Source organism: Jaculus jaculus, chromosome 16, assembly GCF_020740685.1.
Source record: "Jaculus jaculus isolate mJacJac1 chromosome 16, mJacJac1.mat.Y.cur, whole genome shotgun sequence".
Lineage (NCBI taxonomy): Eukaryota > Metazoa > Chordata > Mammalia > Rodentia > Dipodidae > Jaculus > Jaculus jaculus.
This window is the reverse complement of record NC_059117.1, coordinates 14,290,207-14,317,333: the sequence shown is the minus strand read 5'-3', so window position 1 is coordinate 14,317,333 and position 27,127 is coordinate 14,290,207. Positions and strand designations below refer to the sequence as shown.

The 27,127-nt window shown below is 48.6% G+C and overlaps 2 protein-coding genes across 3 annotated transcripts; both read right to left on the bottom strand.

Moving 5' to 3' along the window:
* Window positions 1-401: 401 nt before the first annotated feature.
* Window positions 402-9,573, bottom strand: Ddx56 (DEAD-box helicase 56). Of its 2 annotated transcripts, none has more exons than XM_045135819.1 (14): window positions 9,484-9,573; window positions 9,245-9,406; window positions 8,384-8,544; window positions 8,119-8,289; window positions 7,931-8,021; window positions 7,136-7,380; window positions 6,272-6,391; window positions 5,563-5,676; window positions 5,365-5,459; window positions 4,498-4,571; window positions 4,302-4,391; window positions 3,562-3,667; window positions 1,858-1,931; window positions 402-668 (listed from the first exon to the last, which is right to left on the bottom strand). In XM_045135819.1, the coding sequence occupies exons 1-14, from the start codon at window positions 9,541-9,543 to the stop codon at window positions 606-608; spliced, it is 1,626 nt and encodes a 541-aa protein (XP_044991754.1). In that variant the 5' UTR covers window positions 9,544-9,573; the 3' UTR covers window positions 402-605. The 2 variants fall into 2 exon arrangements, with proteins under 2 accessions (XP_044991754.1, XP_004652757.1); XM_004652700.2 differs by having other exon boundaries at window positions 402-665.
* Window positions 9,574-12,243: 2,670 nt separating this feature from the next.
* Tmed4 (transmembrane p24 trafficking protein 4) lies at window positions 12,244-15,234 on the bottom strand. Its single transcript, XM_004652907.2, has 5 exons — window positions 15,055-15,234; window positions 14,765-14,865; window positions 14,530-14,655; window positions 14,183-14,329; window positions 12,244-13,235 (listed from the first exon to the last, which is right to left on the bottom strand). The coding sequence occupies exons 1-5, from the start codon at window positions 15,230-15,232 to the stop codon at window positions 13,086-13,088; spliced, it is 702 nt and encodes a 233-aa protein (XP_004652964.2). The 5' UTR covers window positions 15,233-15,234; the 3' UTR covers window positions 12,244-13,085.
* Window positions 15,235-27,127: the final 11,893 nt, after the last annotated feature.

The following is a 27,127-nucleotide window of genomic DNA, read 5'->3' as shown; positions in this document are numbered from 1 at the left end:
GACATTTTATACCACCACTTCTGAAGCAAAACAATGAGCTGACACACAGCTGTCACACAGGAAGGGAAGTCAGTTGCCCTAGCTCCTCTGAGGGCTAGGCAACTTCCCTTTCCCAATACAGACATGCATGTGCTAGGGACAACCAAGGGGCTCATGGTCAGGAAGGTCCATCTCCTGGGAGTGCAGGTTCATTTGAGTCTGATCCAGACAGCGGGGCTGCAGAAGCTGGACACAGGGCTCTGGGCCAGTCACAGGCTAATGTTGGACCAGAATAAGAGTGTCATAGGCCTGCAGAGATGACCACTGCTGACCAAATGAGGCATTGCATGCAACAGCAGAGCCAGACACTGCTACCTTCTGGAAGTTTGCTAACTCTGGTTTTGGTTTCCCACATGCCAGTGTTTACCATTTGAGGCAGCTGGAATCTTTATTCTGTTAAGGGACAAGATAACACCTTGGAACTGCCAAGGAGTTGGAAGGCCCACAGCTGCCTCCTCAGAGTTCAGACTGTCCAGGAAGCAAGCACTAGAGTGTGCCCACAACCAGCACAGGAAGCCGGCTTCGTCCAAGTCAGGAGCTCAATTTAGGCTGCCCTCAAGAAGGCGTCACTTGGGCTTCTTTCCTCTGTGCTTGAAGCTGTGCAGTGGATTCTGGGTCTTCTTTGCCTTCTGTGGGGAAGTCAAGGTTAGTTGGAGGAAGCAAATAATCTCAACAGAGTGCACTGCTAGCACCTAGTAAAGTCCATTTGTCACAAGCTGTGGTGGTGTCACTCAGGTGTCTCCCCCATAAACTTGTGTGTGCTGAATGCTAGGTCCTCAGCTGGTAATATCTGGGAATTAAAGCTTCCCAAAGGCAGTGCATTGTTGAGGGTGGGCTTATGGATGTTACAGCCGGCTTCCCCTTGCTAGTATTTAGCACACTCTCCTGCTGCTGCTGTCAGCCCAGAGGTGACCCTCTGCTCATGCCATTGTTTTCCCCTGCCATCATGGAGTTTCCCCTTGAGTTTGTAAGCCAAATAAACTCTTTCCTCCTACAAGCTGCTTTTGGTTAGGTACTTTCTGACAGCAGTGTGAAGCTCTCTGCAATTGTAACACTGGCACTGAGAAGTGGGGTTGTTGCTGATAGTAACATGACTGTGGCTTTTGGCTTCAAGACTGATTCGAGGGAGGAATGTGGAAGGATTTGAAATCTTGGCCTAAGAGCTGTCTTGCAGTGTTATAAGTACAGCTTGATGGATTCTGGTCAGAGCTGAAAGAACTGAATGCAGTAAGAACTAAGGACTGTGAGATTTGGCTTATGAGGGGAAGAAAAAGATTTGTCCAACCTGGGCTAAAGGCAGTTTGTGCGAGAGACTTGCTGTTATGCTTGCATCCTGAGAACTTGGTCAGGGTCACATTGCACAGAAATGGACTGGCGTAAGCAGAGGGATATGGCCGAGCTGGAGGGGTGGAACTATTAACTCCAGAGACTTGTCACTGTTTCGAATTATTGGGCTTGGAGACTTGGAGCTACCGAGTTTGATGTTTGTACTCTTTGTTTTAAATCTTGTATTGGTTGACTGTTTCTTTGCTATTTGTAGAGTAAATGTCTATTCTATTCTATTCTATTCTATTCACTTATTTATTGGTGTTATGGCTCAGTTGAAAATCTTTAACCATGGGGATGTCTAAACATCACTGGGACTGATAAAAACTATGAGGACTTAAGGCAGAACCAGGGCCTGCTGGCAGCTGTAGGAGTTACCCTAGCCTAAAAATCCAGTTTCTGGAAAGCCTATTATTCCCTTCCCATGGGCAAGGCACCTGGTGACAATAAAGGGACAAGATAGGGAAGACCCCAAGACCCCGGGAGACATACCTTCGCCTTCCTACAGGAGGCCTGCTTCCTCCGCTTCTTGTGGGGCTGTACGAGGCCACGAAGAGCAGCAGGGACTAAAGAGATCCTGAGCGTCAGTAATAGCCTCAGTGCTCCCCTCCAACTCCAGCCTTACTGACACCCACACTCCATGAGATCTGGTCCCATGATTAGGGGTACCAGCCCTCCAGTAAGCTTGGCCTGTTGCTATCCCACCCCCTTCTCAGTGTTTCCCTCCTTGGCTCTACAGAACATGTTACAGTTGATGCAAATGACAGATTATGACACACAACTATTTGTTATCACATATGTACAGGAACAGAAAATTAAAGATACTTCTTAGAGTTAGACTATCAAAATCACTTCTGTAGTGCTCAAGTACACTGCAATAAACATGTACCCAAAAAAAAGAGTGCCGGGCATGGTGGCGCACGCCTTTAATCCCAGCACTCGGAAGACAAAGGTAGAAGGATCGCCATGAGTTCGAGGCCACCTTGAGACCACAGAGTGAATTCCAGGTCAGCCTGGGCTACAGTAGCTCAGTGGTGGAGTGTGTGCTCAGCAATAGAAGGAAAGGAGGGAAGAGAAAGGTCTTTAAGGAAAATGTAAGGTAAAATAAGGTCTATGGGTGACTTTTTTTTTCACATGTGGCTCTTTAAAAAATCACAGGCCTCTACTGCTGTCCTCAAACCTCCCCTCCCCATACCATCCTTTCCAAATATGATCCAAGATCACTGCCCTTACCCCAGCCTAGGCCACATCTTGACATCTTCTAACCTTCCCCTGGCTTTTCCTAACTTCTCGTCACATCATAAGTGGTGCCTTTGCTTTTATCCATTCTTTGGCTAAAGAGATCCTCCTGTCATTCTGGACCAGAACCCAGGCAAGGGCTGTCCCTTGGGAACCTGTCCCTACACTTTCCTCTAGCATTTTCATATTCCCACCACTTCGGGGCCCTTCCCACCATCTGGGCCTCTCCTTGCCCTGGTAAGTCCCTCTTCCATCTTCCTGTCTCTCCAAAGCAGCAACATCACACCAGCAAGCTGGCTACAGTCTGGGGGACCAGAGTTCCTGAATGATTGGGTGGAGGAGTCCTGCACTCAATGGCCCCAGCCACCTCCTGACCCCTCTTCTCCTTTATGATCGCTGTAAGCACTAAAGCTGACTGGGCATGATGAAGCACACACTGGACCTCCTAAGGAGAAAAGCTGTTACTCAGAGTCAGGCTCAAAGGCTGCATCTCATCCATTTCTGTTCTGTGGCATCTGTCTCTCTCATCTATTCCAACCTACAGACCACAGACACTTTGGCCCTAACTCCACTATCTGCCAATCTACAGTCTCTAACACAAGAAGTTCCTCCCCTGCTCAAACTTACTCCCTCCCTTTTAGCACCCAGGAAGCCACTCAGCCACTGGCTCAGTCTTCTAGTCAGCCAAGCACTGGAGACAGACCGGGTACACTGCTAACTCTGCATAACCTCAGTTTCTCATGTCTACTAGAATGCACAGCACCTCGTGCGATGAGCACAGCCTATGTGAGGGAGCGTGCACAGTGCACCCGTGTGCACATATGCTGGGATTCTTGGGTCTCTGGATCCTGTCTGTCACCTCCAGCTTTCCTGGAACTGAGCTCAGGGCTGGCAAAGCATGGCCAAAAAAGCAAGGCCATTTCTCCAGCTCACCTGACGACACTCAGCAATACTCACCTAGGTACTCAGGTACGTTGCCCAGGTGAGGCTTCACCACGGCAGGGTGCAAAGGGAGGTCATGACGGAGCAACTGGAGGTCCCTGGGGTTGTCTTCAAAGTACGTCTGACAAGTACAGAGAGTTCAACAGAGTCAGCATCGTTTTGTGAAATGTTACCAAGTTTTTGAAAGAGCAATGTGCCCTAAGGCCTAAAAGTTTAAGAGGCATGGGAAGTGAGTTTTCCTGTAGTTTTGTTCCTCACCCTCTCTGCAGAGTCATCTGCTCATGCTCGGTCTTGAGTCCCAAGCCTAAGTACAATCTCGCCTGTGCTGCCTCTATGATGCCAACAACAGCACCCTATACAACTTCAGCTTGGTGTCATCTTACAGATAGCTTCCAGTCAACACAAACAACCTACTCTTGCTTTCCTACATCTCCATAACCTTCAGTTTTGTCTATTTTTTTTCAAGCCCCTTGGGGTGCACCCTGAAGGATTTGTCTTTGGTCTCCCTAATCATACTGTAATGAATGCAGACACACATGACTGTGCACACTGGATCCTGAAGTGATGAATGCCAAGTACTCACCATGAAACTGTGCCAACTGATTCCTAGCAAAACAGGCTGATCTTGGCAGGTCATCCCCCTCCCCACCTCCCTACCAAAACCAGCAAACTGTCCCAGTTCTGTTTCTCACTACTCAGAGCTTAGCCAGCCTCCAAAGAGGGACAGTCTCCCAAGACCGCCCTCCCACCCTCACCTTGAGCTTCTCCGAGTGCAGAAGCTCCTCCTTGATCTCCTTCAGCCTGGCCTCCCGGATGGCCTGTTTAGTCACTGAGCGCATGGCATCCTGTGGGCAGACACTGAGGTCAGATGGCCTCTGGATGCTTAGCAATGGAGTATAATCCCTGGGTCACAGCCTCCTCCCCAGCAATTCCCCACAGCATCCAGCTCACCCTGCAGCGATAGCGGAAGCTCTCAATCTCCTCCATCTGGAAATGGTAAGGAAGCAGGCTGGGGGCCTCACCCTCTGGGAAGAAGAGAGGAGTGAGAGCTGAGGACAAGGTCTGATTAAGGCCTTCATTGTCAGCCTCCTGTTCCTCTTCCCTGCAGTGAGGCTGTGTTCCGAGATGCTAAACACTCAGCATCAAGCTACTTGGGTCTTACAGGCCCCATGACGCTATGGGCTGGACTGCTTGTTCATAAGCCCTGTGTACCATCATATCTCTCAGTTCCAGAACCCACCCCACCCCCTCCTCTTTCAAAGCTGAAATCAAAACCCCCCATGATGGTCAGAGATGGCAGTCAAGACACACACAGGGTCTCAGTCAGGTGCCACTGTGAGTTGTGTCAAAGTAGTGTATCCAGTAAGTCCCTGACAATGAGGCAGATGGTAAAAGTGACTTTGGAACAAATTACCTCAGTTCAATCATCTGTGAAGGGAGGCAGGAAAGTGGCAGAGGTGGGGTCTGTCATCACATTGTGGATTGTTATAAACAATGCCTCACTATACAGCCTAGGCTGGCTTCTAACTAGCAAGTAGCCCAGGTTGACTTGGAGTTCCTAACTCTCCTGCCTCAGCCTCCTGAGTGCTAGGATTACAGATGTGTGACACCACACCTACTGGGAGTTCTCTATATAGTGTCAGATTTTTCTTTTAAACAGGTTCTTAGTATGTACCTCAGGATAGCCTCGAATTCTCAATCCTCCTATTTCACTCTCCTGAGTGCTGGGATCACATGCCTGGCAGTACAGTGGGTTTCAAAGGGCCATGTGAGAAGCTTGTCCCTAGCACTCAAGCTTATGAAAGCCAAGGCTCTTACCTCCACTGAGAAGCTCCTCAATCTTGCCCAAGTGGGACTGCTCTGTAGGGAGCACAAATGTCAAAACTATGCCTGGGTTGTTGGCTCGTGCTGTCCTGCAATGACAGGGTCGAGCATTCATCTCTGAAACAAGCTCTTTCCAGATGACCCTGAGTCCTTCAGCAAACTCCACCATCCACCACACTCCCATCTTCCTACCTGCCAGCTCGATGAATGTAGGCCTCAGGGGTGGAAGGAAGATCAAAGTTGAGCACGGCGGAAACATGGTGGAAGTCTATGCCTCGAGCCACCCCTGCCTCTGGATCAGAGGCCCTACGAGATAACCCAATGTCAGGTAGACCCTTCTCCTCTGGAAGGGCATTCCCACACTCAATCCATAAAACCTCTTCAGAACAGACACGAAATACCCCAAGACCCTGGTAGATACCAAGACTATTTGAAACCAGAGCTGTTCCAGTCGTTACAGTAGTATGAGGTGGCCTGGAACTCTGACAGAGGGCCAAAACTTTGCCTTGACTTCAGTTTTGGAGAAAATGCAGGACTCCTGGCTCTATAAGCTATTCATGTAACAGTCAACTCTTTAGGCAGACAAAGGGGCTTTCCTTTTCCCCAGACAAGCACATTTTCTGCAGGTCACAGTCACATGCCCAGGGCAGGCTGGGCTGTCTCCCCTGCAAGACAATTCACACCAATGACCCACATCAGCTGACCCTTTGGGCAACTTGTGCAAGCAGGTGCCCTTTACTCCCCTTTCTCTGCATCCAGGCGGCTAAGCAAGAGCCCATGGGCCTGTCTGGCACACCCACCTCTGGCATTCAGCTCTGTATTCTCTAGCTTCAGTCTTATAAATGCTACAAAACAGGCCTCTCTGGGGAAGGCTGAGTAAAGAAGAGAAATGTGGACTCACTTGTTTCCTTTGGAGCCTCGGCCCCGCTGCTTGCCCTTTGCTGGTGGACCCAGGACTTCAGTATCTGTTGCTATAACACAGTCATAGAAGCCTTGGTTGAACTGTGATATGATGTGGCACCTGCAGCCCGAGAAAAGCAGTCAGCCTGGCAGAGCACAGGAGGACCCTCTCAACCTTGTACCATCCCCAATCATTGCCCTTTCCCACTCTGTCCTCCTCTTAATCTCTTCTTCTTCTTCTTCATATTTGTGTTTAAACTTCCTTATTTCAAAAAGAAGTAACAGTAGGCGTCTCAGAGTAATAAACAATTAACAGGCATGGGAAAGCTGTTAAGTGCTTTAAAAACAGGAACAAGTAAGGGGCTTGGGAATATAGCTCAATGGTTGAGTGCTTGCCTAGCATATACAAGGCTCTAGGTTCTATCTCTAGCTCTATAAAATGGGGAGGGGAGGAAAGCAGGAACAACCCAGACATGGTGGGCTCAATGCTGCAATTCTAGCACTTGGAAAACTGAGGCGTTAGGAGCTTGCAGTGGCTAGAGGCCCTGACATGCCCATTCTCTCTCTTTCTCAAATAAATACTAATTTTAAAAACGGCCAGGAAAAAAAAAAAAAAAAAAGAACAACCAGGCATGGTGGCATAAGCCTTTAATCCCAGCACCCAGGAGCTGAGGTAGTAAGATTGCAGTGAGCTCAAGGCCACCCTGGGGCTACATAATGAGCTCCAGGGAAGCTTAGTCTAACATGAGATCATGCCTTGAAAAAAAAACCCTACCACCCCCCAAAAAACAAACTAGTTTCTGCTAGATCCCCTTTCCTTGTCTGGCCTCAACTTATCTGGACCAAGAAATGCACCACGGCAAACCTGGAGCGCAGTGGAAGTTCTCCATTAAGCACGCAGGTGGGGATGCTAAACTGCTCCAGGAAAAGGCGCAGCCGATAACTCCGCTCTAGAGTATTGACAAAGAGCAAGGTCTTGCCCCGAATCAGTGACAACTTGAGAAGAGCATATAGCAGCAGGAATTTGTCTTCTTCCGTCTCACAGACCACCTGAAACTGCTGCAACTGCTCTGGACCTGGCAGCTGGGACTCCTGTAACTTGAGAGTAACCTGGGGAGAGGACAGGCCTGTGGTCAGGAAAAAAAGAGAAGACAGAGATGCTATGGCTATTGGCTCACTAACCACAGCACTAACATTTCAGTGAAGGGCAAACATGCCTTTAAGTATTTCTAGTGTGCAAGCCCCATCCCACCTCAGCCCGTGTGTTATAATGCTAAGAGCTCAAAATGTCCTAACACTTGTGGTATATAGAAATGTAAACTAGACATATAACCTGGAACTAAAGAGTGAGCACCAGGGCAGCGTGGGCTATAATGAGATCCTACCTTGGAAAAAAAAAAATTAAAAACTGTCTCTGCCACCCAAAGCACTCCCTTGGGGATATGAGGGTCTTGGTAAGGCTTTTGTGCAAAGCATATTTTTAACTGGTACACGTACAGATGTACAATTATTTCAGATGACTTTCAGTTGGAACCAGAAATGAGGTATCTGATGAAAATGATCCTATCCAAACACCAAAGGCTTCTTCCTCCAGGAAGGGCGCCAACTCCTACCACTCTCCCCATCCCCGTCTCCAAAATGCCCCCTCAGCATCCTGTACCGGGTTATGTAGTACCAGCTCTTTCAGTGCTTCTATATCCTCATTAAAAGTGGCGGACATGAGAAAAGCCTGGTAGATCCGAGGCAAGTGGCTGAAAGAAAACAACATCATCAGGCCCCAGCCGCCACCCAGTCCTCAGGTACCAAGTCACAGATATTTCCACTAGGAACCACCCCTTTCTTCCTTACCAGAGAAGACTCTTGAGTGCCTCCTCAAAGCCAAAGGAAAAAAGAAGATCAGCCTCATCCACCACCAGCAGCTCCAGGGAGTCAGACAGTTTCAAGTGGTTCTGCTGCAAGTGACTTAATATGCGAGATGGGGTCCCCACCACCACATCTGGCTTCTCCATCAGCACGGCTCTGCCAGTGGTAAGTAAGGCATCAGGAAAACTATGTCAGCCTGAGGTGGCTACACACAAAACCAACCGCACATCTCTGAATGGCCTTCACCCACCTCTGAGATGCTGAGTCTTCAGCAGCTGAGACATTAGCCACCCGCACATCCCGAGCACAGTAGGCAGTCAGCTGCTGAATCATGGACTGGGCTTGCCTTGCCAACTCCTTAGTAGGGACAAGGACAAGGCCTCTCACAGCCTGTTCCGCTACAGGACCTGTCTGTAAAAACATAAATTAAAGATTTCAGCCCAAAGCACGGGTCACTGGGTCCACCACCTCTTCCAGACAATCTGACAAGCCAATGTGATACAACCTAGCTATGTACAGATAAACCCTTCATTCTAAACAGTGTGTGTGTGTGTGTGTGTGTGTGTGTGTGTGTGTGTGTGTGTTTGAGAGGATGGGTGCACCAGGGCTTCCAGCCACTGCAAACGAACTCCAGATGCATACATCACTTTGTGCTTCTGGCTGACATGGGTACTGAGGAATCGAACCTGAGTCCTTAGGCTTCGCAGGTAAGCACCTTAACCGCTAAGTTATTATATCTCAGCTCCTAAACATTTTCGAGGCAGGATCTCACTCACACCCAGGCTGCCCTGGAGCTCATTCTGCAGCCCAGACTGGCCTCGAACTCACACTGATCCTTCCTACCCTCCTGAGTGCTGGGATTAAAGGTGTGCGCCCTCTCTATATAAAAGGAAAGTGGTTTACTCAAGATTACACCAAAACTAGTGCTAGTAGTAGGGCCTGGATTAGGGTCGGGGAACTCTGAACTCCAGCCCGGAGCACAACTCCACAACAGGATCAGTTCTCTCCGTTCGGCCTGATGGGCAAGGGGTCAAGAGAAACCTCTACGCAGATAGCTTTCTTCCCAGCATATTGGGGCTTGCCTCCTCCCGCGGGCCCTCTGGCTGCTCACCGTCTTCCTGCAAAGCAGTAACTGCAGCATCGGAAGGGCATACGCCGCAGTTTTCCCGGAGCCTGTGCGGGCTCGGGCCAGGAGGTCCTTCCCTTCCAGGGCCAGAGGTATGGCCTTTTCCTGAATCAGCGTGGGTCGCGACCAGCCCAGGTCGGTGACGGCCTGAGAGAGAACACGGCTCAGGGCGCGGGGCGCGGGGCAGCCGCGCACTGGATCCCTGCCCGGGGCCCCTCCGGTACCTGCAGGAGTCGAGGGTCCAGACCCATGTGCTCAAACCCCAGCGCCTCCCGGTCCTCCATGGCGACGCTCCCTACTGACAGCGCGCAAGCGTGAAGGTGGGGCACAGCAACAGCCAATCGGCTTGCGAGGGGCCGGCGGCTCCCGGAAGCTCTGGACGTGGTTCCGGCCGGGGGCGGGGCGTGGCGTGGCGGCGGGAGTCCTCCTCCGGTGCGGCGCGCAGGCCGGGGCCGGGAGCCTCTCGGCCCGGCGCCTACGTCGGATCCCACCGCGCTGTGGCTGAGTAGAGCGGTGTTCCTTCCCGAGCCACGGAGAGCGGGCGGCGGGGACCGCGGGTGCCGGACTAGCCGCCGGGCCGGGAGGTTACAGCTCTGAGTCCTAAGTCTCCCCCGGCTCACGGGGCTGAAACCAAGGTATCCGATTTTTTTTTTTTTTTTTTTTTTTTGAGAGGAGGGGGTGGTGGGGAAGTAGAAGCAGGGTCTCACTCTGTAACCCAGGCTGGCCTCGGACTCACGGCGATCCTCCAACCTCAGCCTCCAAGTGCTGGGATTAAAGGCGTGTGTCAACACATCCCGCTAGGTATCAGATTTCACCCTAAACTTATGTTCTAAACCACGGAATATGTAGTAACTTAATACAGCAGCAACAGAAATTAAACTTAGAAGCTTTGGGCTAGAGAGCCCAGTGGGTAAAGGTGGCTTGCAAAGTCTAACGGCCCAAGTTCCCCAATACCTATGTGAAATAAAGCCAGATGCACAAGGTGGCACAGACCTCCGTAGCTTGTTCCAGGGGCAGGAAACCCTGATGTGCTCACACTCTTATCTCTAACTCTCTCAAATACGTAATAAGCGTATTTGTTTTTAAAAGAACTCTTGGCCGGGTATGGTGGCGCACACCATTAATCCCAGCACTTCCTAGGCAGACATAGGAGTTCAAGGCCACCCTGAGACTACAATGAATTCCGGGTCAGCCTGGGCTAGAGTGAAGCCCTACCTTGAAAAAAAAAAGAAAAGAACTCTTCTTAAAGCTTTATCAGAAGGGTTTTGGGCTGGAGGGATGGCTTAGCAGTTTAGGCATTTCTCTGCAAAACCAAAGGACCCACGTGGTAAACCAGATGCACAAGGTGGCACATGCATCTAGAGTCCTGGCATGCCATCACTCTTTCTCACATAAATAAAGTGTGTGTGTGTATAAATTTTTTAAGGGTCTTTCATGGCTGTGAAGCAGGGCCTATGCTTAGCATGCAGGAAGCCTACATTCTCTTCCCACCCAGCAGTAGGGGAGGAAGGGGAAAGTGGAAGATGCAAATTGGACTGGACCCTCTGTTCCTGGCTTTGTGGTGCAAAAGATAAGGAGGTGTATTCCTTAGTTACTAGAGCCTGTGGTAACATTGGGCTCTAGTCATTTGATTACAACCATCCTTGTCATTTTCACATGGTTTCAGGGATTAAGGATCTGGCCTTTTTTGGTCCCTGTTGGGGGTGGTTATTTTATCTATCATACCACCCAGACAAAAACCTATTCATTCCCGCTGGATTTAGATGTTGCCCAGATCTGCTGATAAGCTTCCAGGGTGATAGGGGACTGCGGAACGGGGGGATACTCAGCAAGAGGAGAAACCTGCTGATGATCTGAGATGTACTCTAATGTTTCTAGTGTTGGACACACAGCTGTTATCTCTTCACCAGCCTTCTCAGCACAGGCTTCTAGTCTGCTTTGCTGGCTGGAGTTCTAGTAACAGCCACAGGGCAAAAATGTATCCTTTCCAAGAAGCCTCATGCCTAAGATCTACACATCTAAATAAATAGTTCAACACATTCTGATTGCTGTCCATAATGTCACACATCTATAATCCCAGCACTAGGGAGGCATAGGCATGTGGATCCTGTGTTCAAGGTCAACTCGAACTACATGAAAAAAAAACCAAAAAACAAAAGTTGGGTGTGGTGGCACATGCCTTTAATCCAGCACTTGTGAGGAAGAGGTAAGAAGATCACTGTGAGGTCAAGGCCACCCTGAGACTACATAGTGAATTCTGGGTCAGCCTGGGCTAGAGGGAGACCTGACCTCAAAAAAATAAACAAAAAAGAAAAAGAATACCTCTTTCCTTGTGTTAACTCTAACGTCAAGAAAATGGCAAAAATCTCTTAAGTATCTGAAGAAGGACTGTTAGATGGCCACCTAGAATTATACATAGGAGAGATATGTAGAATGTTTAAAATTTTTCTTTGCCCTTTATAAACTAAAAAAATTTTAAATACAAAAATTAAAAAGCCTATAGAACTAAATTGCATGTATTAAAGAGTAAAGTAGGTACACGAAGCAGTGTATGACACAAAAATAACAAGAATGAGAAGAATTTAGTTCTGTTGGACAGAAAAAGAAATTTAATAAATATTTCAAATAAATATATAATAAAATTATGCAATAAAATATCAAGAATGGGCAACAAATAGCCTGAAGCTTTATATGAGAAAAGGGAATAAGGGGACTGTACTAAGCTGTTCAAATTTATGATTCAGGGCCTAATAAAGCAAATTTTCAGTTTCTTTGCTAATGTGTTTCTTAATTGGTGGCCTTTCAAAATGGTTAAGCAACTACTCCATCTACTCCCAGGCTCCCTGGAGATGGGCCTGTCCAAGCCAAGCATCAGCACAAATGCCCACTGAAGTCTATTCCAGGTTTTCTACAAAGGCAGTCCAGGCAGGACATTTCCTCTTTTTCCTTCTGCCCATAACCTCTTACTTCATCTCAAACACAGCTACTATAGTAAGTTTTATTTCATTGGAAAAGAATAAAGAACCCAAATGTGGTTCCCTGGAAGAAAACATTTGCCACAGATTAAGTCAGTTGAGGAAGGAATACACTGCCCAGTTAGCTCTGTCACTATCTGACCTGACACTGAGGCCCTATGGGATGGAAATCACAGGTGTCCAAGAGAACTTGGCCTTCCAACATTGATTGAGAGCAGCTGTTAACATCTGCTTCCTGCCTACACACTGCTGAAATCCTGAGCACTGCACGGCAGGTATTTAGAATGTGTGAGTAAACAGAATGCACAAGGACTGAATTGGTGTTTTTAGCTAATTACAGGCAGTGGCACTTCAACTAGGAAAGAACATATATAGCATATCAAAAAATAGTTCTAGTATATATAAAAACATCTCAATCCTCTGGAGACAAGACCTGCCCCTTATTTACATTCATAAAGCCATGGAGGAAACCCAGGACTGACCAGGAAGCAGCAAGGCAGAGCCTCGTCCAAGAGGCATGCCTGTTGACTACTGCATAGGCAGACAAAGAGAAGGCCATTTGCTCATCTTTTAGAGGACAGAGGGAAATAACGAGGCAAAAAGAAGACTTGTCTTGGGAGTTAATTCCAACTTTTCCCAACCCCTAAGACAGACTTTGAATGCTCGGACCAATGTCCTGTGTCTTTGAAAACCAAGATTAACAGGAGCTGATCTGGATAATTTGTTGTAATGATACCAAAGTGGCACATTCTTTTTTTCATTTTTGCCTTCAAAATGTGGGTAGACCACGGATTGGGTGGGGAAAGTACCAAATCATTGAGGTAAAAAGGAAATGTTGTATGGTGAGGGCACTACACCAGCTTCTTGGCCTCAAAGAAGCTCTTGAGGTGACGCATCTGCCAGATGCCAGTGAGGATGAGGATGACTGTCTGGGCAATGGACCACCACAGGACCCTCTGGTTGGTGCTTTCGCTGGTCAGACGGAAGCGTTCTTCTCGATACTGCGTGGGACAGTGGACAAAGGGTTAGATAAGTAGATAAAACAGAGCCAAATGTTGTGAGGTTCCTCCTATCTTTAAAATGCTAAATTACAGGACCAAATGCCTCTGGAGTACCACCAGTGATCCCATTACAGGGCCACAGTCTCTACTGAGACTGCTCCCAAGAAAGAAGAGTACTTTACCAGCATCCATTAGAAGTGGAATCATGCTTCTACCATTTCAAATCAGAGCCATGGAAAACAAGTGGGCAGTGGCTATTACTTACTAGATACTATGAGCTGTCCTCTCTGGAATGCCTCAGACACCCATCTAAAGCAAAATGAGCTCTGTACATGCAACAGAATATTATTCAGCCATGGACAAAGGGTTCCGGGCTGGGAATGGTATGTATGAAGCCCTAGGTTCAGTTCCTAGTACTGCACAAAAGGGGTGGGATTCTGATTCATGTAACAACAAACAACAAATTATCCAGATCCATGTAAGATAGTTGATCTGTGGTATCTAAGACAACTCCACAGAGGAATGCTGGATGATTCCACTTAAGAGGAAGAAATTGGGGAGTTACTGTCAAATGAGTTCAGACTTTCTGAGAAGGTAAAGTTCTGCAGACATGGTGGCTGCACAATATGAATCTACTTCATGCCACAGAATTGTACACTTAAAAACAGTTAATATGAGTTTCATGTTACCTGTATTCAACCACAATAAAAAAAAAAAAATGTGAGAATTTGGCTCAGTGGTAGAGCTCTTGCCTGACATGCAAGTGAGGCTCTGAGTTCAATCCATAGCAGACGCACAGTGAAAAAAGCACAAATACTTAGACTGACATTATCCATTCCATTCTTTGAATAGCTAGCCTCCAAGGCACCAAGCAGAAACTTCCAGTAGGCACAGTGGGTATAAAGGTCAACTGGCGGCTCCAAGTATGAGGAGATATGTGGCCTTACCCTCTGGTAATCCTGTTCCTTCTGGATCTGTTCCACCTGGTCAAGCAACTGGCGAGCACGGAGCTGCAGTTCTGTCAGCTTATCCTTAGCAGCAATCTCCGGATAGTTGTTGGCATGCTCCCCAACCTGTATGTCCAGGTGCACACGCTGCAAGGAAACGGCGTCTGAATGAGTGAGGGGCTCCAACTGTCTGTTCCCACGAAAGAACCCATTTGTCCCTGACTAGGACGAAAGGGCAATATTTATTACCCCGATTCTAACCACGAGGGGAGGGAAGGGGAGTGGGGTGGCATTAAACTTTGTTACCAGGTGAAAGATTCAAAGCGTGGGCCAAACAGAAAGATTACCAGTTTTCCCCCGGCGAAAAGAGCCATCCTGGTGGAGTTGGAGTGTAGGCAGATCTGATGGTCACCTGGCGTGTGGGAGGTGAACGTGAAGCGGCCCTCGGAGCCGTACTGCCGGGACAGTACCACCTGCAATGGGCGCCCTCCAGTGAAGACCCACGTCTCGGCGCCCTCTCTCAACAGGCCTGTTCCCCGTGGCCTGGTCTCAGGCCCAAGACCCTTGCAGTGGCCACTTTACCTTGCCGTCCGGGTCCTTCACCTCCACGTGCATGCCTAGGCCAGGGGTCGAGGGCAGGAAGACCTCCTTCTGTTTGTCCCACATTTGGGTTCGATAGTTGCCTGCCGGGCAGACACACAATCACGACCCGGCCTCCGGGGTGCTGGGCCAGGGGGCCTGGCGTCCTCGGGGCACCCTCGGGACAGGTCTGGGGCGGGGAGCGTGGGGGAACAAGCTGGCCTGGCTCGGGGAGGAGTGCTTCAGAGAACCCGGAGGAAACAAAGGGCCTGTCCACCCTCAGCCCCCCTGACCGATGACCATGGTCTCGTCGGGGATTTCCTCGATGAAGCAACGCTTCTCAGTCTCGCCGATGTGGAAGTAGAGCCCACGGGCACACGCAACGCACACAGCCAGCCACAGCAGCGTTAGTCGCACCATCGCCGGCAGCCGCCAGCCCCCGACACCTGCCATCGATCTGCTGCCGCGCATGCGCGCGCTTGCGCACTAGCTGGCGTCAGCGCAGCTGCGCGAGAGCAGAGGCCGGCCCTGGGCCGCCTTGTTGGCGGGTCGCCGTAAGCCGCTGGGTCTGTGTCCCCCACCCTCCTCCGGCGGGGTCTCGAGTGTTCTGCGCCTCCCTAGCAATGCTGTGCGGCGGAGGGAGCCAGTGCCTGAGCCCTGCTGGAGCGAAGAAGAGGCGCAGGCCGAGAGTCCGCATCCCGGGCGGCCCGGCTCCGCGCCCCTCCGCGCCGCCGGGCGCAGGGGGGAGGTCCAGGGCGACGTCCCTGCGGGTTGCTAGGCAACCTTGAGACGGTCCTGCGGGGCGGAGACCTCACTCCAGCCGAGAGCCTGAGCGGAATGAGCGGTGAGGGGACAGACAGCGACACATATCCCGTGGTGCCCCAGGACTTTCTCCAAGATCAAGCCAGCCTGAGCTTGAAATACGTTTGTAAAAAGCATGTCTCTTTGGATGTTGGCATGAAACCTGACTTAGACGTCAGCATTTAGCTCACCTTTTTCTTTTCCTTTTTGTTTTTGTTTTTCTAGGTAGGGTCTCGCTCTAGGCCAGGCTGACCTGGAACTCAACTGTTGTCTCAGGGTGGCCTCGCATCACAGCGATCCTCCTACCTCTGCCTCCCGAGTGCTGGGATTAAAGGCGTGCGCCACCACGCCCGGCCCTCAATTTAAAAATTAGATTTTAGGTCAGCCTGGGCTAGAGCGAGACCCTACCTCAAAAAAGAAAACAAAACAAAACAAAAAGATTTTATTTTATTCATATGAGAGAGAGGCGCGGCAGGGCGTCTAGCCACTGCAAACAAACTCCAGGCGCATGCGCCACTTTTGTGCATCTGGTTTCACACGGGTCCTTACGCTTCAAAGGCAAGTGCCTTAACCGCTAAGCCGTCCTTGGAGCTCCTGGCTCTTCTTCAGCTCCTCCCACTTCTTCCTCCTCCTCCCTCTTCCTCCTCTCTCTTCTTCTTCCTCCTCCTCCCTCTTCCTCCTCTCTCTTCTTCCTCCTCCTCCTCCTTCTTCCTTCTCCTCCCTCTTCCTCCTCCTCCTCCTTCCTCTTCTTCATCCTCCTTCCTCTTCTTCCTCTTCCTCCTCCCTCTTCTTCCATCTCCTCCTCCCTCTTAAAAAGAGACAAAATAAAAGAAAGATATAAAGAGAAAAACAAAAACAATAAGCAAATAGTTTTCTAACTATAAAAGACAAACACCAGGGTTGCAAAGCCAAAGGCTCTCAGTTTGACTCTACTGGACCCACGTAAGCCAGATGCACAAGGGGGCACACGCATCTGGAGTTTGTTTGCAGTGGCTGGAGACCCTGATGCGTCCATTCTCTCTCTCTTTCTCTCTCTCTCTCTCTCTCTCTCTCTCTCATGAATGAATAAATAAATAAATAAATAAAATATATTTTAAAACAAATAAAAAAAAGACAACGGAAAAACCTTAGCCATTAGGATGCTTTCTAGTAAAAAAAAAAAAAAATTAATTAAAGCCAGGTATGGTGGCGCACACCTTTAATCCCAGCACTCGAAAGGTAGAGGTAGGAGGACCACCGTGAGCTCGAGGCCATCCTAATACTACATAGTGAATTCCAGGTCAGCCTGGGCTAGAGTGAGACTCTACCTCAAAAAAACAAAAAACAAACAAATAATAATCTCAGCACTCAAGAGGAAGAGGTAGGAGGATTGCTGTGAGTTCAAGGCCACCCTGAGTTTACATGGTGAATTTCAGATCAGCCTGGGCTAGAGTGAAACCCTACCTCAAAAAAACAAAATTTGGCTGGAGGGATTTCTTAGCGGTTTAAGCGCTTGCCTGTGAAGCCTAAGGACCCCAGTTCGAGGCTCGATTCCCCAGGACCCACGTTAGCCAGATGCACAAGGGGGCGCATGCGTCTGGCATTCGTTTGCAGTGGCTGGAAGCCCTGGCGTGCCCATTCCCCCCACCACACCCCCCCTCTCTCTCTGTCACTCACAAATAAATAAAAAAATGAACAAAAATTTTTTTTAAAAAAAATAAAAACACGTATAAAAGCCGGTCGTGGTGGCACACGCCTTTAATCCCAGCAGCACTCGGGAGGCAGAGGTAGGAGGATCGCCATGAGTTCGAGGCCACCCTGAGACTACATAATGAATTCCAGGTCAGCCTGGGCCAGAGTGAGACCCTACCTCAAAAAAACAAAACAAAATAAACAAACAAAAAAAGCACTAAAATAAAAAAAATTTAAAAAACATATAAAATAGCAACTGTTACTAAACTAAAAAAAAAAAAAATCACTACTACATAATCCAGCAATCTCACACAAAGGTATATATCCAAAGACATTGAAATCAGAATCTGGAAAAAAATAGATGCATTCCTGTTTTCATAGCAGCATTATTCACAGTAGCCAAGAGGCAGAAGCAACGTAAACATCCATCAAAGGTATACGTACATACAGAAAAGCCATTCAACTATAGCAGATTAAGTTTACAAAGATGTTATAAAATTGAACATTGAGGACATAATACAAGGTACTATGTCAGTCACAGACAAATACTATAAGATTTATAGGACTTGTCTAAAGTAATCAAAATGTTAAAAGCAGCCAGACATGGTGGTCCAACACCTTTGATCCCAGCAGAGGTAGGAGGATTGCCTTGAGTTTGAGGCCACCCTGAGACTACACAGTAAATTCCAAGTCAACCTGAGCTAGAGTGAGACCCTACCTTGAAAAAAAAAATGTAAGAAACAGCAAGTACAATAATGGCTAGTGAGAATGGGAGGAGGTAGAAACAAATCTGCTTAATAGATATAGATATTCACATTTGTAGATGAAAAAGTTCTGAGTATCTATTTCATAACAATGTCAATATGCTTAAAAGTACTGAAGTATACATGTAAAAGGGATTAATATAGTAAATATTATGGTCTTTTACCATAATGAAAAAACAAAGTAGCCAGATGTGGTGGTGCATGCCTTTAATCCCAGCTTTCAGGAGTCAGAAATAGGAGTACTGCCATGAGTTTGAGGCTACCCTGAGAATACACAGAGAATTCAAGGTCAGCCTGGGCTAGAGTGAGACCCTACCTTGAAAAAAAAAAGTCTATGAGTTGGAGACATGGTTCATGAGTTAAAGGCACCTGTTTGCAAAACTTGAAAGTCTGGGTTTGATTCCCAGTACCCATGTAAAACCAGACACACAAAGTAGTGCAAGTATATGAAGGCTTGCAATGGCAAAAGGCCCTGGCACACCCATATTCCCCCCTCAAATAAATAAATATTTTAAATAATTTATTATTTATTTGAGAGAGGGAGAGAAAGGAACAGATAAGATAAAGAGAGAATGGGTGTGCCAGGGCCTCTGGCCACTGCAAATGAATTACAGATACATGTGCCACCTTGTACATCTGGCTTTAGGTGAGTACTGGGGAATTGAATCTGGGTCCTTTGGCTCTGCAGGCAAGCACCTTTAACCACTAAGCCATCTCTCCAGCATGGGTTTTTTTTAAACATTTTATTTTATTTTAATATCCTTATTTATTTATTTGAGAGAAAAAGAGAGAATGGGCACATCAGTGCCTCCAGGCACTGCAAATGAACTCCAGATACATGTGCCATCTTGTGCATCTGGCTTATATGGAACTAGGGAATCAAATTCAGCGTCCTTAGGCTTCACAGGCAAGCACCTCAACCTCTAAGCCATCTCTCCAGCCCTATTTTATTTTTAAACTATTTTTATTTGAGAAAGAGAGAAAGTATAAGTATGGGCGCTCTAGGGCCTCCTGCCACTGCAAATGAACCCCAGACACATTCACCACCTTGGGCATCTAGCTTTATTTTTATTTATTTATTTATTTTTTTAAAAAACTGGCTTTTGGCCAGGTGTGGTGGCTCATGCCTTTTATTTATTTATTTATTTATTTATTTATTTATTTATTTGAGAGCGACAGACACAGAGAGAAAGACAGATAGAGGCAGAGAGAGAGAATGGGCGCGCCAGGGCTTCCAGCCTCTGCAAACGAACTCCAGACACGTGCGCCCCCTTGTGCATCTGGCTAACGTGGGACCTGGGGAACCGAGCCTTGAACCGGGGTCCTTAGGCTTCACAGGCAAGCACTTAACCGCTAAGCCATCTCTCCAGCCCCCGGGCATCTAGCTTTATATGGGTACTGAGGAATTCAACCCAGGCCATCAGGCTTTACAGTAAGCACCTATAACCACTGAGCTATTTCTCCAGCCCAACAAAAAAGATTTTATTTTGCTCGGAGTTCTAGAGAAAAATGGCCATGCACTTTTGCTTAGCTCTGCTGAGGACCTCCAGGTAGCCTCCAGCAGATGCATGTAAGAGAAAGTGATTACATCTCAAGGCAGGAAGCCAGAGAGACTAGGGTCCAGAAATCCCTTCCAAAGGCAGTGCCCATAGTTGATTTGTGGATTTTCCAGAAAGCATTATTAAAATAGCTCCTGCCAAAATAGCCACTCATGAAATGTTGGGGTTCAAACCATACCTACACCATAGCAGTTCCCCTGTGTACTAAATATTTAAGGAATAAACAATACCAATCGTTCTTATTTTCTCCAAATTATGCAGGGGAAACACTTTGTTGCAGTCTGGGTCGCATTGCTGTTAGAAATCACCCAACCAAGAGCAGCTTCTGGGAAAAAGAGATTTATTTTGGCTTACAGGCTCGAGGGGAAGCTCCACGATGGCAGGGGAAAACGATGGCATGAGCAGAGGGTGGACATCACCCCCTGGCCAACATAAGGTGGACCACAGCAACAGGAGGGTGTGCCAAACACTGGCATGGGGAAACTGGCTATAAAGCCCATAAGCCCGCCCCCAACAATACACTCCCTCCAGGAGGCATTAATTCCCAAATATCCATCAGCTGGGAGCCTAGCATTCAGAACACTTAAGTTTATGGGGGACACCTGAATCAAACCACCACACACTTCTTTATTCATTTTGTAAGTCTGAGATTATGCTGACACTAAAGTCAGATAAAACATCACAAGAAAAGCAAGACCACTTTTCCTTCTGGGCATATGTTAGGTTCAGATAGTGAACTGAGATTTCTTGGGGTAGCAAGGTTTATTTTGGGTATTCACAGCACGGTGGTTTTAGAGGCTGGAAGGCAAGGAGAAAGGAGGGAGGCCTGTTAGTCAGCTGGAGAGCGGCTCACGTGGTTGGCTAGAGCACCCATAGAACTCTCTTGCAGAATCTTTTTTTTTTAAATTTAGTTGAGAGAGAGAGAGAGAGAGAGAGAGAGAGGGGGGGGGAGAGAGAGGGAGAGAGATTGTGTGTCAGAGCCTCCAGCCACTGAAAACGAACTCCAGATGCGTGCACCCCCTTGTGCATCTGGCTTCCGTGAGTCTTGGATCCTTTGGCTTTGCAGGCAAGCACCTTAGCCACTAAGCCATCTCTCCAGCCCAAATGAGATCTTTGAAGTCTCAGTTTCTACAGCAGGTAGTCTCTGAGTCTCAAGGCTAGCTTTGCTAGGTGGTAAGGGAGAGAGTGTGAGGAGTATAGAGCTCTGAGACTCTTAACAGTATAGATGCAAAAATCCCCAAAGGAACAAGAAAGAAACAAAACCAACAGCATGGTTAAAAGAAAGAAAGAGGGCTGGAGAGATGGCTTAGCGGTTAAGCGCTTGCCTGTGAAGCCTAAGGACCCCGGTTCGAGGCTCGGTTCCCCAGGTCCCACGTTAGCCAGATGCACAAGGGGGCGCACGCGTCTGGAGTTCGTTTGCAGAGGCTGGAAGCCCTGGCGCGCCCATTCTCTCTCTCTCCCTCTATCTGTCTTTCTCTCTGTGTCTGTCGCTCTCAAATAAATAAATAAAAATTAAAAAAAAAAAAGAAAGAAAGAAAGAGAGAGAGAGAGAGAGAGAGAGAGAGAAAGAAAGAAAGAAAGAAAGAAAGAAAGAAAGAAAGAAAGAAAGAAAGAAAAAGAAGGAAAGAAAGAAGGAAAGAAAGAAAGGAAGGGAAAATGCTGGAACTAGAGAAATGGTTCTGCAGTTGAGGGATGCATGTATCTGGAGTATTTTTTTTTTCCAATGGCAAGAGGCCCTAATATGGTGGTTTGACCCAGGTGTCCCTATAAATATATTGTGTTCTGAATGCTAGGTCCCCAGCTGGTGGCAGTTTGGGAATTGGAGCCTACTGGTGGCAGTGTGTTGTTTGGGGCAGGCTTATGGGTGTTATTGCCAGCTTCCCCTTGCCAGTGTTTGGTGGACTCTCCTGCTGCTCTTGTCCATCTGATATTGGCCAGAAGGTGATGTCCACCCTTTGCTCGTGCCATCATTTTCCCTTGACATCATGTAGCTTCCCCTGAGTCTGTAAACCAAAATAAACCCTCTCCTCCCCAAAGCTGCTCTTGGTTGGATGTTTTCTGACAGCAACACAAAGCTCACTGCAATACCTGGTGAGTCTTTTTCTATCTACCTACCTAGCTATCTACCATCTATCTATCTCTATCTCTCCTTTTGTAAGTAAATAATAAATAAAAGGAAATCCATGTTCTGACCCCAGGGCATTTATCCTGGGAATGCAAGGGGTAGTTTTATAAAGCAGGTCCATTGTGTACCATTCCAGTCCAGTGGATCTAGGGCTCCAGATTTATGACTTGGCTGAGTTCAATGAGGGAAAATAAACAAGTCACATGAAACAGGTTTATTACTTATCAATAAGGATCAGAAATAACGGAAGTCATGTTGTAGTGTAGCTGTAGTTTGATCAGATGTCCCCCATAAACTCATGTGTTTTCAAGGCTTTGTCCCCACCTGGTGGCAATTTGGAAGGTAGAGCCTTGCTAGGGAAGGTGTGTTACTGGGGGCAGGCTTATGGGTGTTAAAGCTAGCTCCCTTTGTAAGAACTCAGTTCACTCTTGCTGTTTTCCACCTGCTATATATCAAGAAGTGATGTCCAGCCCCTGTTCTTGCCATATTTCCCCTGCCCTTATGAAGCTTCCCTTTGAGACTATAAGTCTTTCCTCCTATCAGCTGCTTTGGGTTAGCTGATTTGTCCTAGCAACAAGGTGACTGTAACACATGGATTCATGGCAAGCAGGTCTTCCAAGGCAGATGGCATGTTATCTGCATTTGCTCCTTACACTGTAGCTGAGGGAGCCCAGAGATAATTCTGCCCTGCTCTTTAGCCAGAGGGCTACAGGACACACTAGCTAAACACTGAAGGGCACCAGTGGAAGGACTGAAAACAAGCTGGGCTATTTCTGGTAGGTTCCCTCCTATCAGGATGTTGCATTCTCAGCACATTCTACAACTATTTTTAGAATTACAAGTGAAAGAGAAGGGAGAACTGGGCTAGTTCAAGGTCAGCTAAAGACCTGTCCTGTAGTTTCAACACACACACACACACAATCAAGATAATATGTCACCTTAACAGAAAGAAGGAAGGAGATACATTGTTATCCCAATTAATGAAGAAAAGGCCATGATAGGAGGCTCACCATGAGTTTGAGGCCAGCCTGAGACTACATAGTGAATTCCAAATCAGCCAGGTGAGACCTTGAACCCTCCCACAAAAAAAGCAAGATTATTATGATTTGAACATAAAAAGTCCCCCACACGCTCTTGTGCTGAGTGCTTGACCCTAGGCTGATGGCTCTGTTCTCAGAAGCTGTGTAAGCATTTGGGGTTGCACCTGTCTGGAGGAAGTAGATCTCTAGAAGTGTGATTTTGAAAGTTGTATCTGTGCCCACCTCTGCTTCCTATTCATCATGAGGTGAACAGCCTCCTTCTCCACACACTTCTACCACCATGTTCCACCTCACCACGGACACTGAGTCAACAGAGCCAAGGACTATGGACTGAAATCTCTGAAACTATGACCCCAAATAAGTATCTCTTCCCTTTATTTATTTATTTTGTTTGTTTTTTTGACATTTTTTGGGTAGGGTTTCACTCTCTCCCAGGTTGACCTGAATTCACTATGTAGTCTCAGAGTGGCCTTGAACTCATGGTGATCCTCCTACCTCTGCCTTCCAAAGTGCTGGGATTAAAGGCGTGCACCACCATGCACAGCATCTATTTATTTTTCTGAGATGGGGGTCTCACTCTAGCCCAGGCCAACCTGGAATTCACTATGTAGTCTCAGGGTGGCCTGGAACTCACAGCAATCCTCCTACCTCTGCCTCCCAAGTGCTGGGATTAAAGGTGTGTGCCACCATGCCTGGCCTATTGCTTCTATCTGGAGCTGGGGATATGGCTCATCGGTTAAAGGTGCTTCCTTGATGTGGTGGTTTAAATGGATGTCCCCCAATTGATTCAGGAGTTTATTAAAGCTTGCCATTTAAAGCTGGGTGTGGTGGCCTAAGTGTGCCTGCATGTGCTGGTGGTGTGGTGACATGAGCCAAGCCAGCTTCTAACCTGCTATGTGCAGCATCAGTCACCTCCTCATTACCATGAGCCAAAACCTGACAAAAATTAGTTCAAGGGAGAAAGGGCTTAATTCAGTTTACAGTTCCAAGTTACAGACCTCCGTTGTGGGCAATGCATGGCGGCAGGAGCTTGGTCACACTCAGCGCAGTGAGGAAGCAGAAAGCCAGGATGCTGCTCACCAGCACTCTCTGTTGTACAGTTCAAAACCATGGCTCATGGAATGGTGCCACCACAGTTAGGATGGGGCTCCTCCCTTCAACGAACTTAATCTCACACACATGATTCTAGGTCCTATCTAGTTGACAATCAATATTTATCCCAGGATGGCCTCATATTCCACTATACTTGTCAGTAGTGACAGGAAAACAAAAGCCAGCACTGGCTGGGCGTGGTAACACACACCTTTAATCTCAGCACTCAGGAGGCAGAGGTAGGAGGATCATCATGAGTTCGAGGTCACTCTGAGACTACATAGTGAATTCCAGATCAGCCTGTGCTACATCAAAACCCTACCTCAAAAAAAACAAAATAAGTGGCTGAAGCTTAGAGCTGTGATGTGACCTTCCCTCAGTGTCATGCTGGGTCAGAGGGTATACAGGCTGCCCCTCCCCTTTTGCTCCTGCTTGCTCACTCGGCAGAGGCAAAGTCTCAGGAGCTGCAGGAGGAAGGAGAGCGCAGGGCGGCAGCTGAGAAGCAGGTGCAGGTGCTGGAGGAGCAGGTGCAGGTGCTGGCAGGGCGGCTGGATGGGGCTGGCCAGCAGATCCGCTGGGCCAGCACAGAGCTGGACAAGGAGAAGGCCCGCATTGACAGCATGGTCCGCCATCAGGAGACTCTGCAGGCCAAACAGCGGGCCCTGCTACAGCAGCTGGACAGCCTGGACCAGGAGCGCGATGAGCTGCGGGGAAGCCTGGATGAGGCTGAGCTTCAGCGGGCTCAGGTGGAGCAGCAGCTGCAGACCCTGCAAATGGAGAGGAAGCACAGGCAGTGCCAGCTCCAGGCCCAGCAGGAGCTGCTGCAGAGCCTGCAGCAAGAGATGCAGGAGCTGGAAAGGCAAGCACAGACCAGCGGCTGACCGTCTCAGAGCTGCAGCGGGAGGTAGCCGAGCTAAGGGAGAGGGATCGACTGCTGGTGGCCTTCCCGGACCTCAACAGGCCCACAGAAGCTCAAATCGAAAGCTCTGGCGATGTTACCTAGGACAGGGAGAGGCAAGTGCAGGCCAACAATATCCGTATCCAGGTCCTGAAGGAGGAGAATGGGCGACTCCAGTCAATGCTGACCAAAATCCAAGAGGTGGCCCAGCAGGGAGGCCTCAAGCTGATTCTACAGGACCAGCTCTGGTCCCCTCCCCACAAGGACATCCAGGGGGCAGCACCCCCAGCACAGGCCCAGAGTGCATCCTCACAGAGCCCAGGCTGCAGGCCAGGAGGGATCCATTCCCTGTGAAGAGTCCCCACTGGGGTTGGGGTTAGTCATCCGAGTAGCGGTTCCCTGCAGCAGGGGAGGAAGAACAGGAGGGACATATCAGGTGGGGTCAGCAGCCATGGGTCCAGGGACCCGCCTGGCCTATGGTGCTCACCCAGTACATTGAACTTGCACAGCGGGCAAGTCTGCTGCAGCATCAGCCAGGGGTCCCCGCAGTCTCGGTGGAACTCGTGCTTACACGGCAGCACCCAGAGCTACTGCAGGGTGGGGAAGAGGGCCTCAGGATCCAGATAGGGGTGAGGCCCACGCCCCTCACAAGCTGGGCGCTGAGCATCCCCGAGGTCTGCCCCTCTGTCCTGCTCTTGGTAGCCCTGGTGGGGACTGGGAGAAGGACCTGTTGTGAGTGTTCCAGGGACTCTCTGGAATCTGATTGGGGACATCATAGGTCAGCTGATGGCTGATCTCATCCAGGCACTAACCTGCTTGTTACAGAAGTACTCCAGGCAAACAGCACAAGTCTCAGTCCCAGGGTCTGGGAGACCTTGTCCTGCCCTGCTCAGCCGGCAGCGCCAGGTCTTGAGGGATGCCAGTCTTCGAACCACCTGGCGCTTGAACAGGTCCCCCTGTGGGAAAAGGACAGTCACAGTCTTCCAGGCCTAGAGGCTGGAGACACCAGGGCTTCCACGGTCTCTCACCTGGCCTCCGGGTTCCTGCTGGCTCTGCCGGGATGCCTGTCGCTGGGCTTGGACCACGAGGCCTGTGCACAGGAGCATGGCCACCAACAGAATGGCATTCCATAGCTGCTTCAGGGGCTTCTGCGGAGGGAGGCAGGTATCAAGGGGCTGGGCCACGCCACAAGCTTCCTCCAGGAACATACACGCTCCGGAATGCCAAGGGCCAGGCAAGAGACATGAGACAAGAGATTGAGGGCTTCTGTCTCTACCGGCTTCTCACTTGTCCTTCTGAAGTCTCCATCCCTCCACTACCTACTGTGCAGCTTGTCCTGGACCCAGTTACACTGACCCTCAGCATCCTGCGGCCCCAGCCCCACCCTACCCTTCATCCTGGCCTGTCCTCAGGCCCTGCTGTGCTCCACTCACCTTCATCCAGGCTGAATGGTCACACCTGAAGTCCCAGAGGGAGCCTTCCCGGCTCTGTGGCTCTGCTGTCCTAGAGACCTCACAGCCCCTCCTCCATCCTGTGATCTTCCACCCTTTCACAGCATCCACCCATTTTTCACCCACAGGCCGAGGAACCTCACCTGCAAAGCTGACCCTGTTGCATGCCTTCCTGTCTTCATCTTTGTCCCTTCTCCTTCCCTATCTTAAGAAACCTTTCATATACTTCCTTATCCTAAGAAATCTTGGGCTGGAGAGATGGCTTAGCAGTTAAGGCATTTGCCTGCAAAGCCAAAGGACCTTGGTTTGAGTCCCCAGGACCTACGTAAACCAGCTGCACAAGGTGGCACATGCATCTGGAGTTTGCTTGTAGTGGCTGGAGGACGTGGAGTACCCATTCTCTCTCTCTCTCTCTCAAATAAATAAATAAATAATAAATTTTCTTGGAAAAAAAACAAACAAAATCAATCAATAAATAAAAACAAAAGCTAGCACTGACAATAGCTTCAGGACTTCCCTCCCTAGGGACTCCATTTAGGTTAAGCCAGATCCTTGACTGTACTACAACAGAGAATTTTTTAAAAAGATTTATTTTTATTTTTATTTATTTATTTGAGAGAGCTATACAGAAATACGCAGGGAGAGAGAGAGAGAGAGAAAATGGGCACGCCAGGGCCTCTAGCCACTGCAAATGAACTCCAGATGCATGCGCACTCTTCTGTATCTAGCTTACATGGGTCCTGATTCAAACATGGGTCTTTTGGCTTTGCAGGCAAATACCTTAACCACTAAGCAATCTCTCCAGCCCCAGAAGAGAATTTTAAGACAAGTCAAAGTGAAGCAAAGTGAATTCATTAAGTAGAGATAAGGTATACCACACACTTTACATCTGAGCACAGGCATTTGGAGAGACAAAGACATAGGAGAAGGACAGTATACATCCAAAACATGGGTACAGGTTTCTT

Excerpts from the sequence above, each read along its gene's own strand:
- Ddx56 (XM_045135819.1), bottom strand. The coding sequence starts at position 9,543 with ATGGAGGACCGGGAGGCGCTGGGGTTTGAGCACATGGGTCTGGACCCT. Across the intron at positions 6,392-7,135 it reads GAACTTCCACTGCGCTCCAG|GTGCCACATCATATCACAGT; the intron begins GTTTGCCGTGGT and ends CTCGGGCTGCAG. Across the intron at positions 669-1,857 it reads CCTCCTGTAGGAAGGCGAAG|AAGGCAAAGAAGACCCAGAA; the intron begins GTATGTCTCCCG and ends ACTTCCCCACAG.
- Tmed4 (XM_004652907.2), bottom strand. The coding sequence starts at position 15,232 with ATGCGCGGCAGCAGATCGATGGCAGGTGTCGGGGGCTGGCGGCTGCCG. Across the intron at positions 14,656-14,764 it reads TGAAGGACCCGGACGGCAAG|GTGGTACTGTCCCGGCAGTA; the intron begins GTAAAGTGGCCA and ends CGCCCATTGCAG. Across the intron at positions 13,236-14,182 it reads AGGAACAGGATTACCAGAGG|TATCGAGAAGAACGCTTCCG; the intron begins GTAAGGCCACAT and ends TGTCCCACGCAG.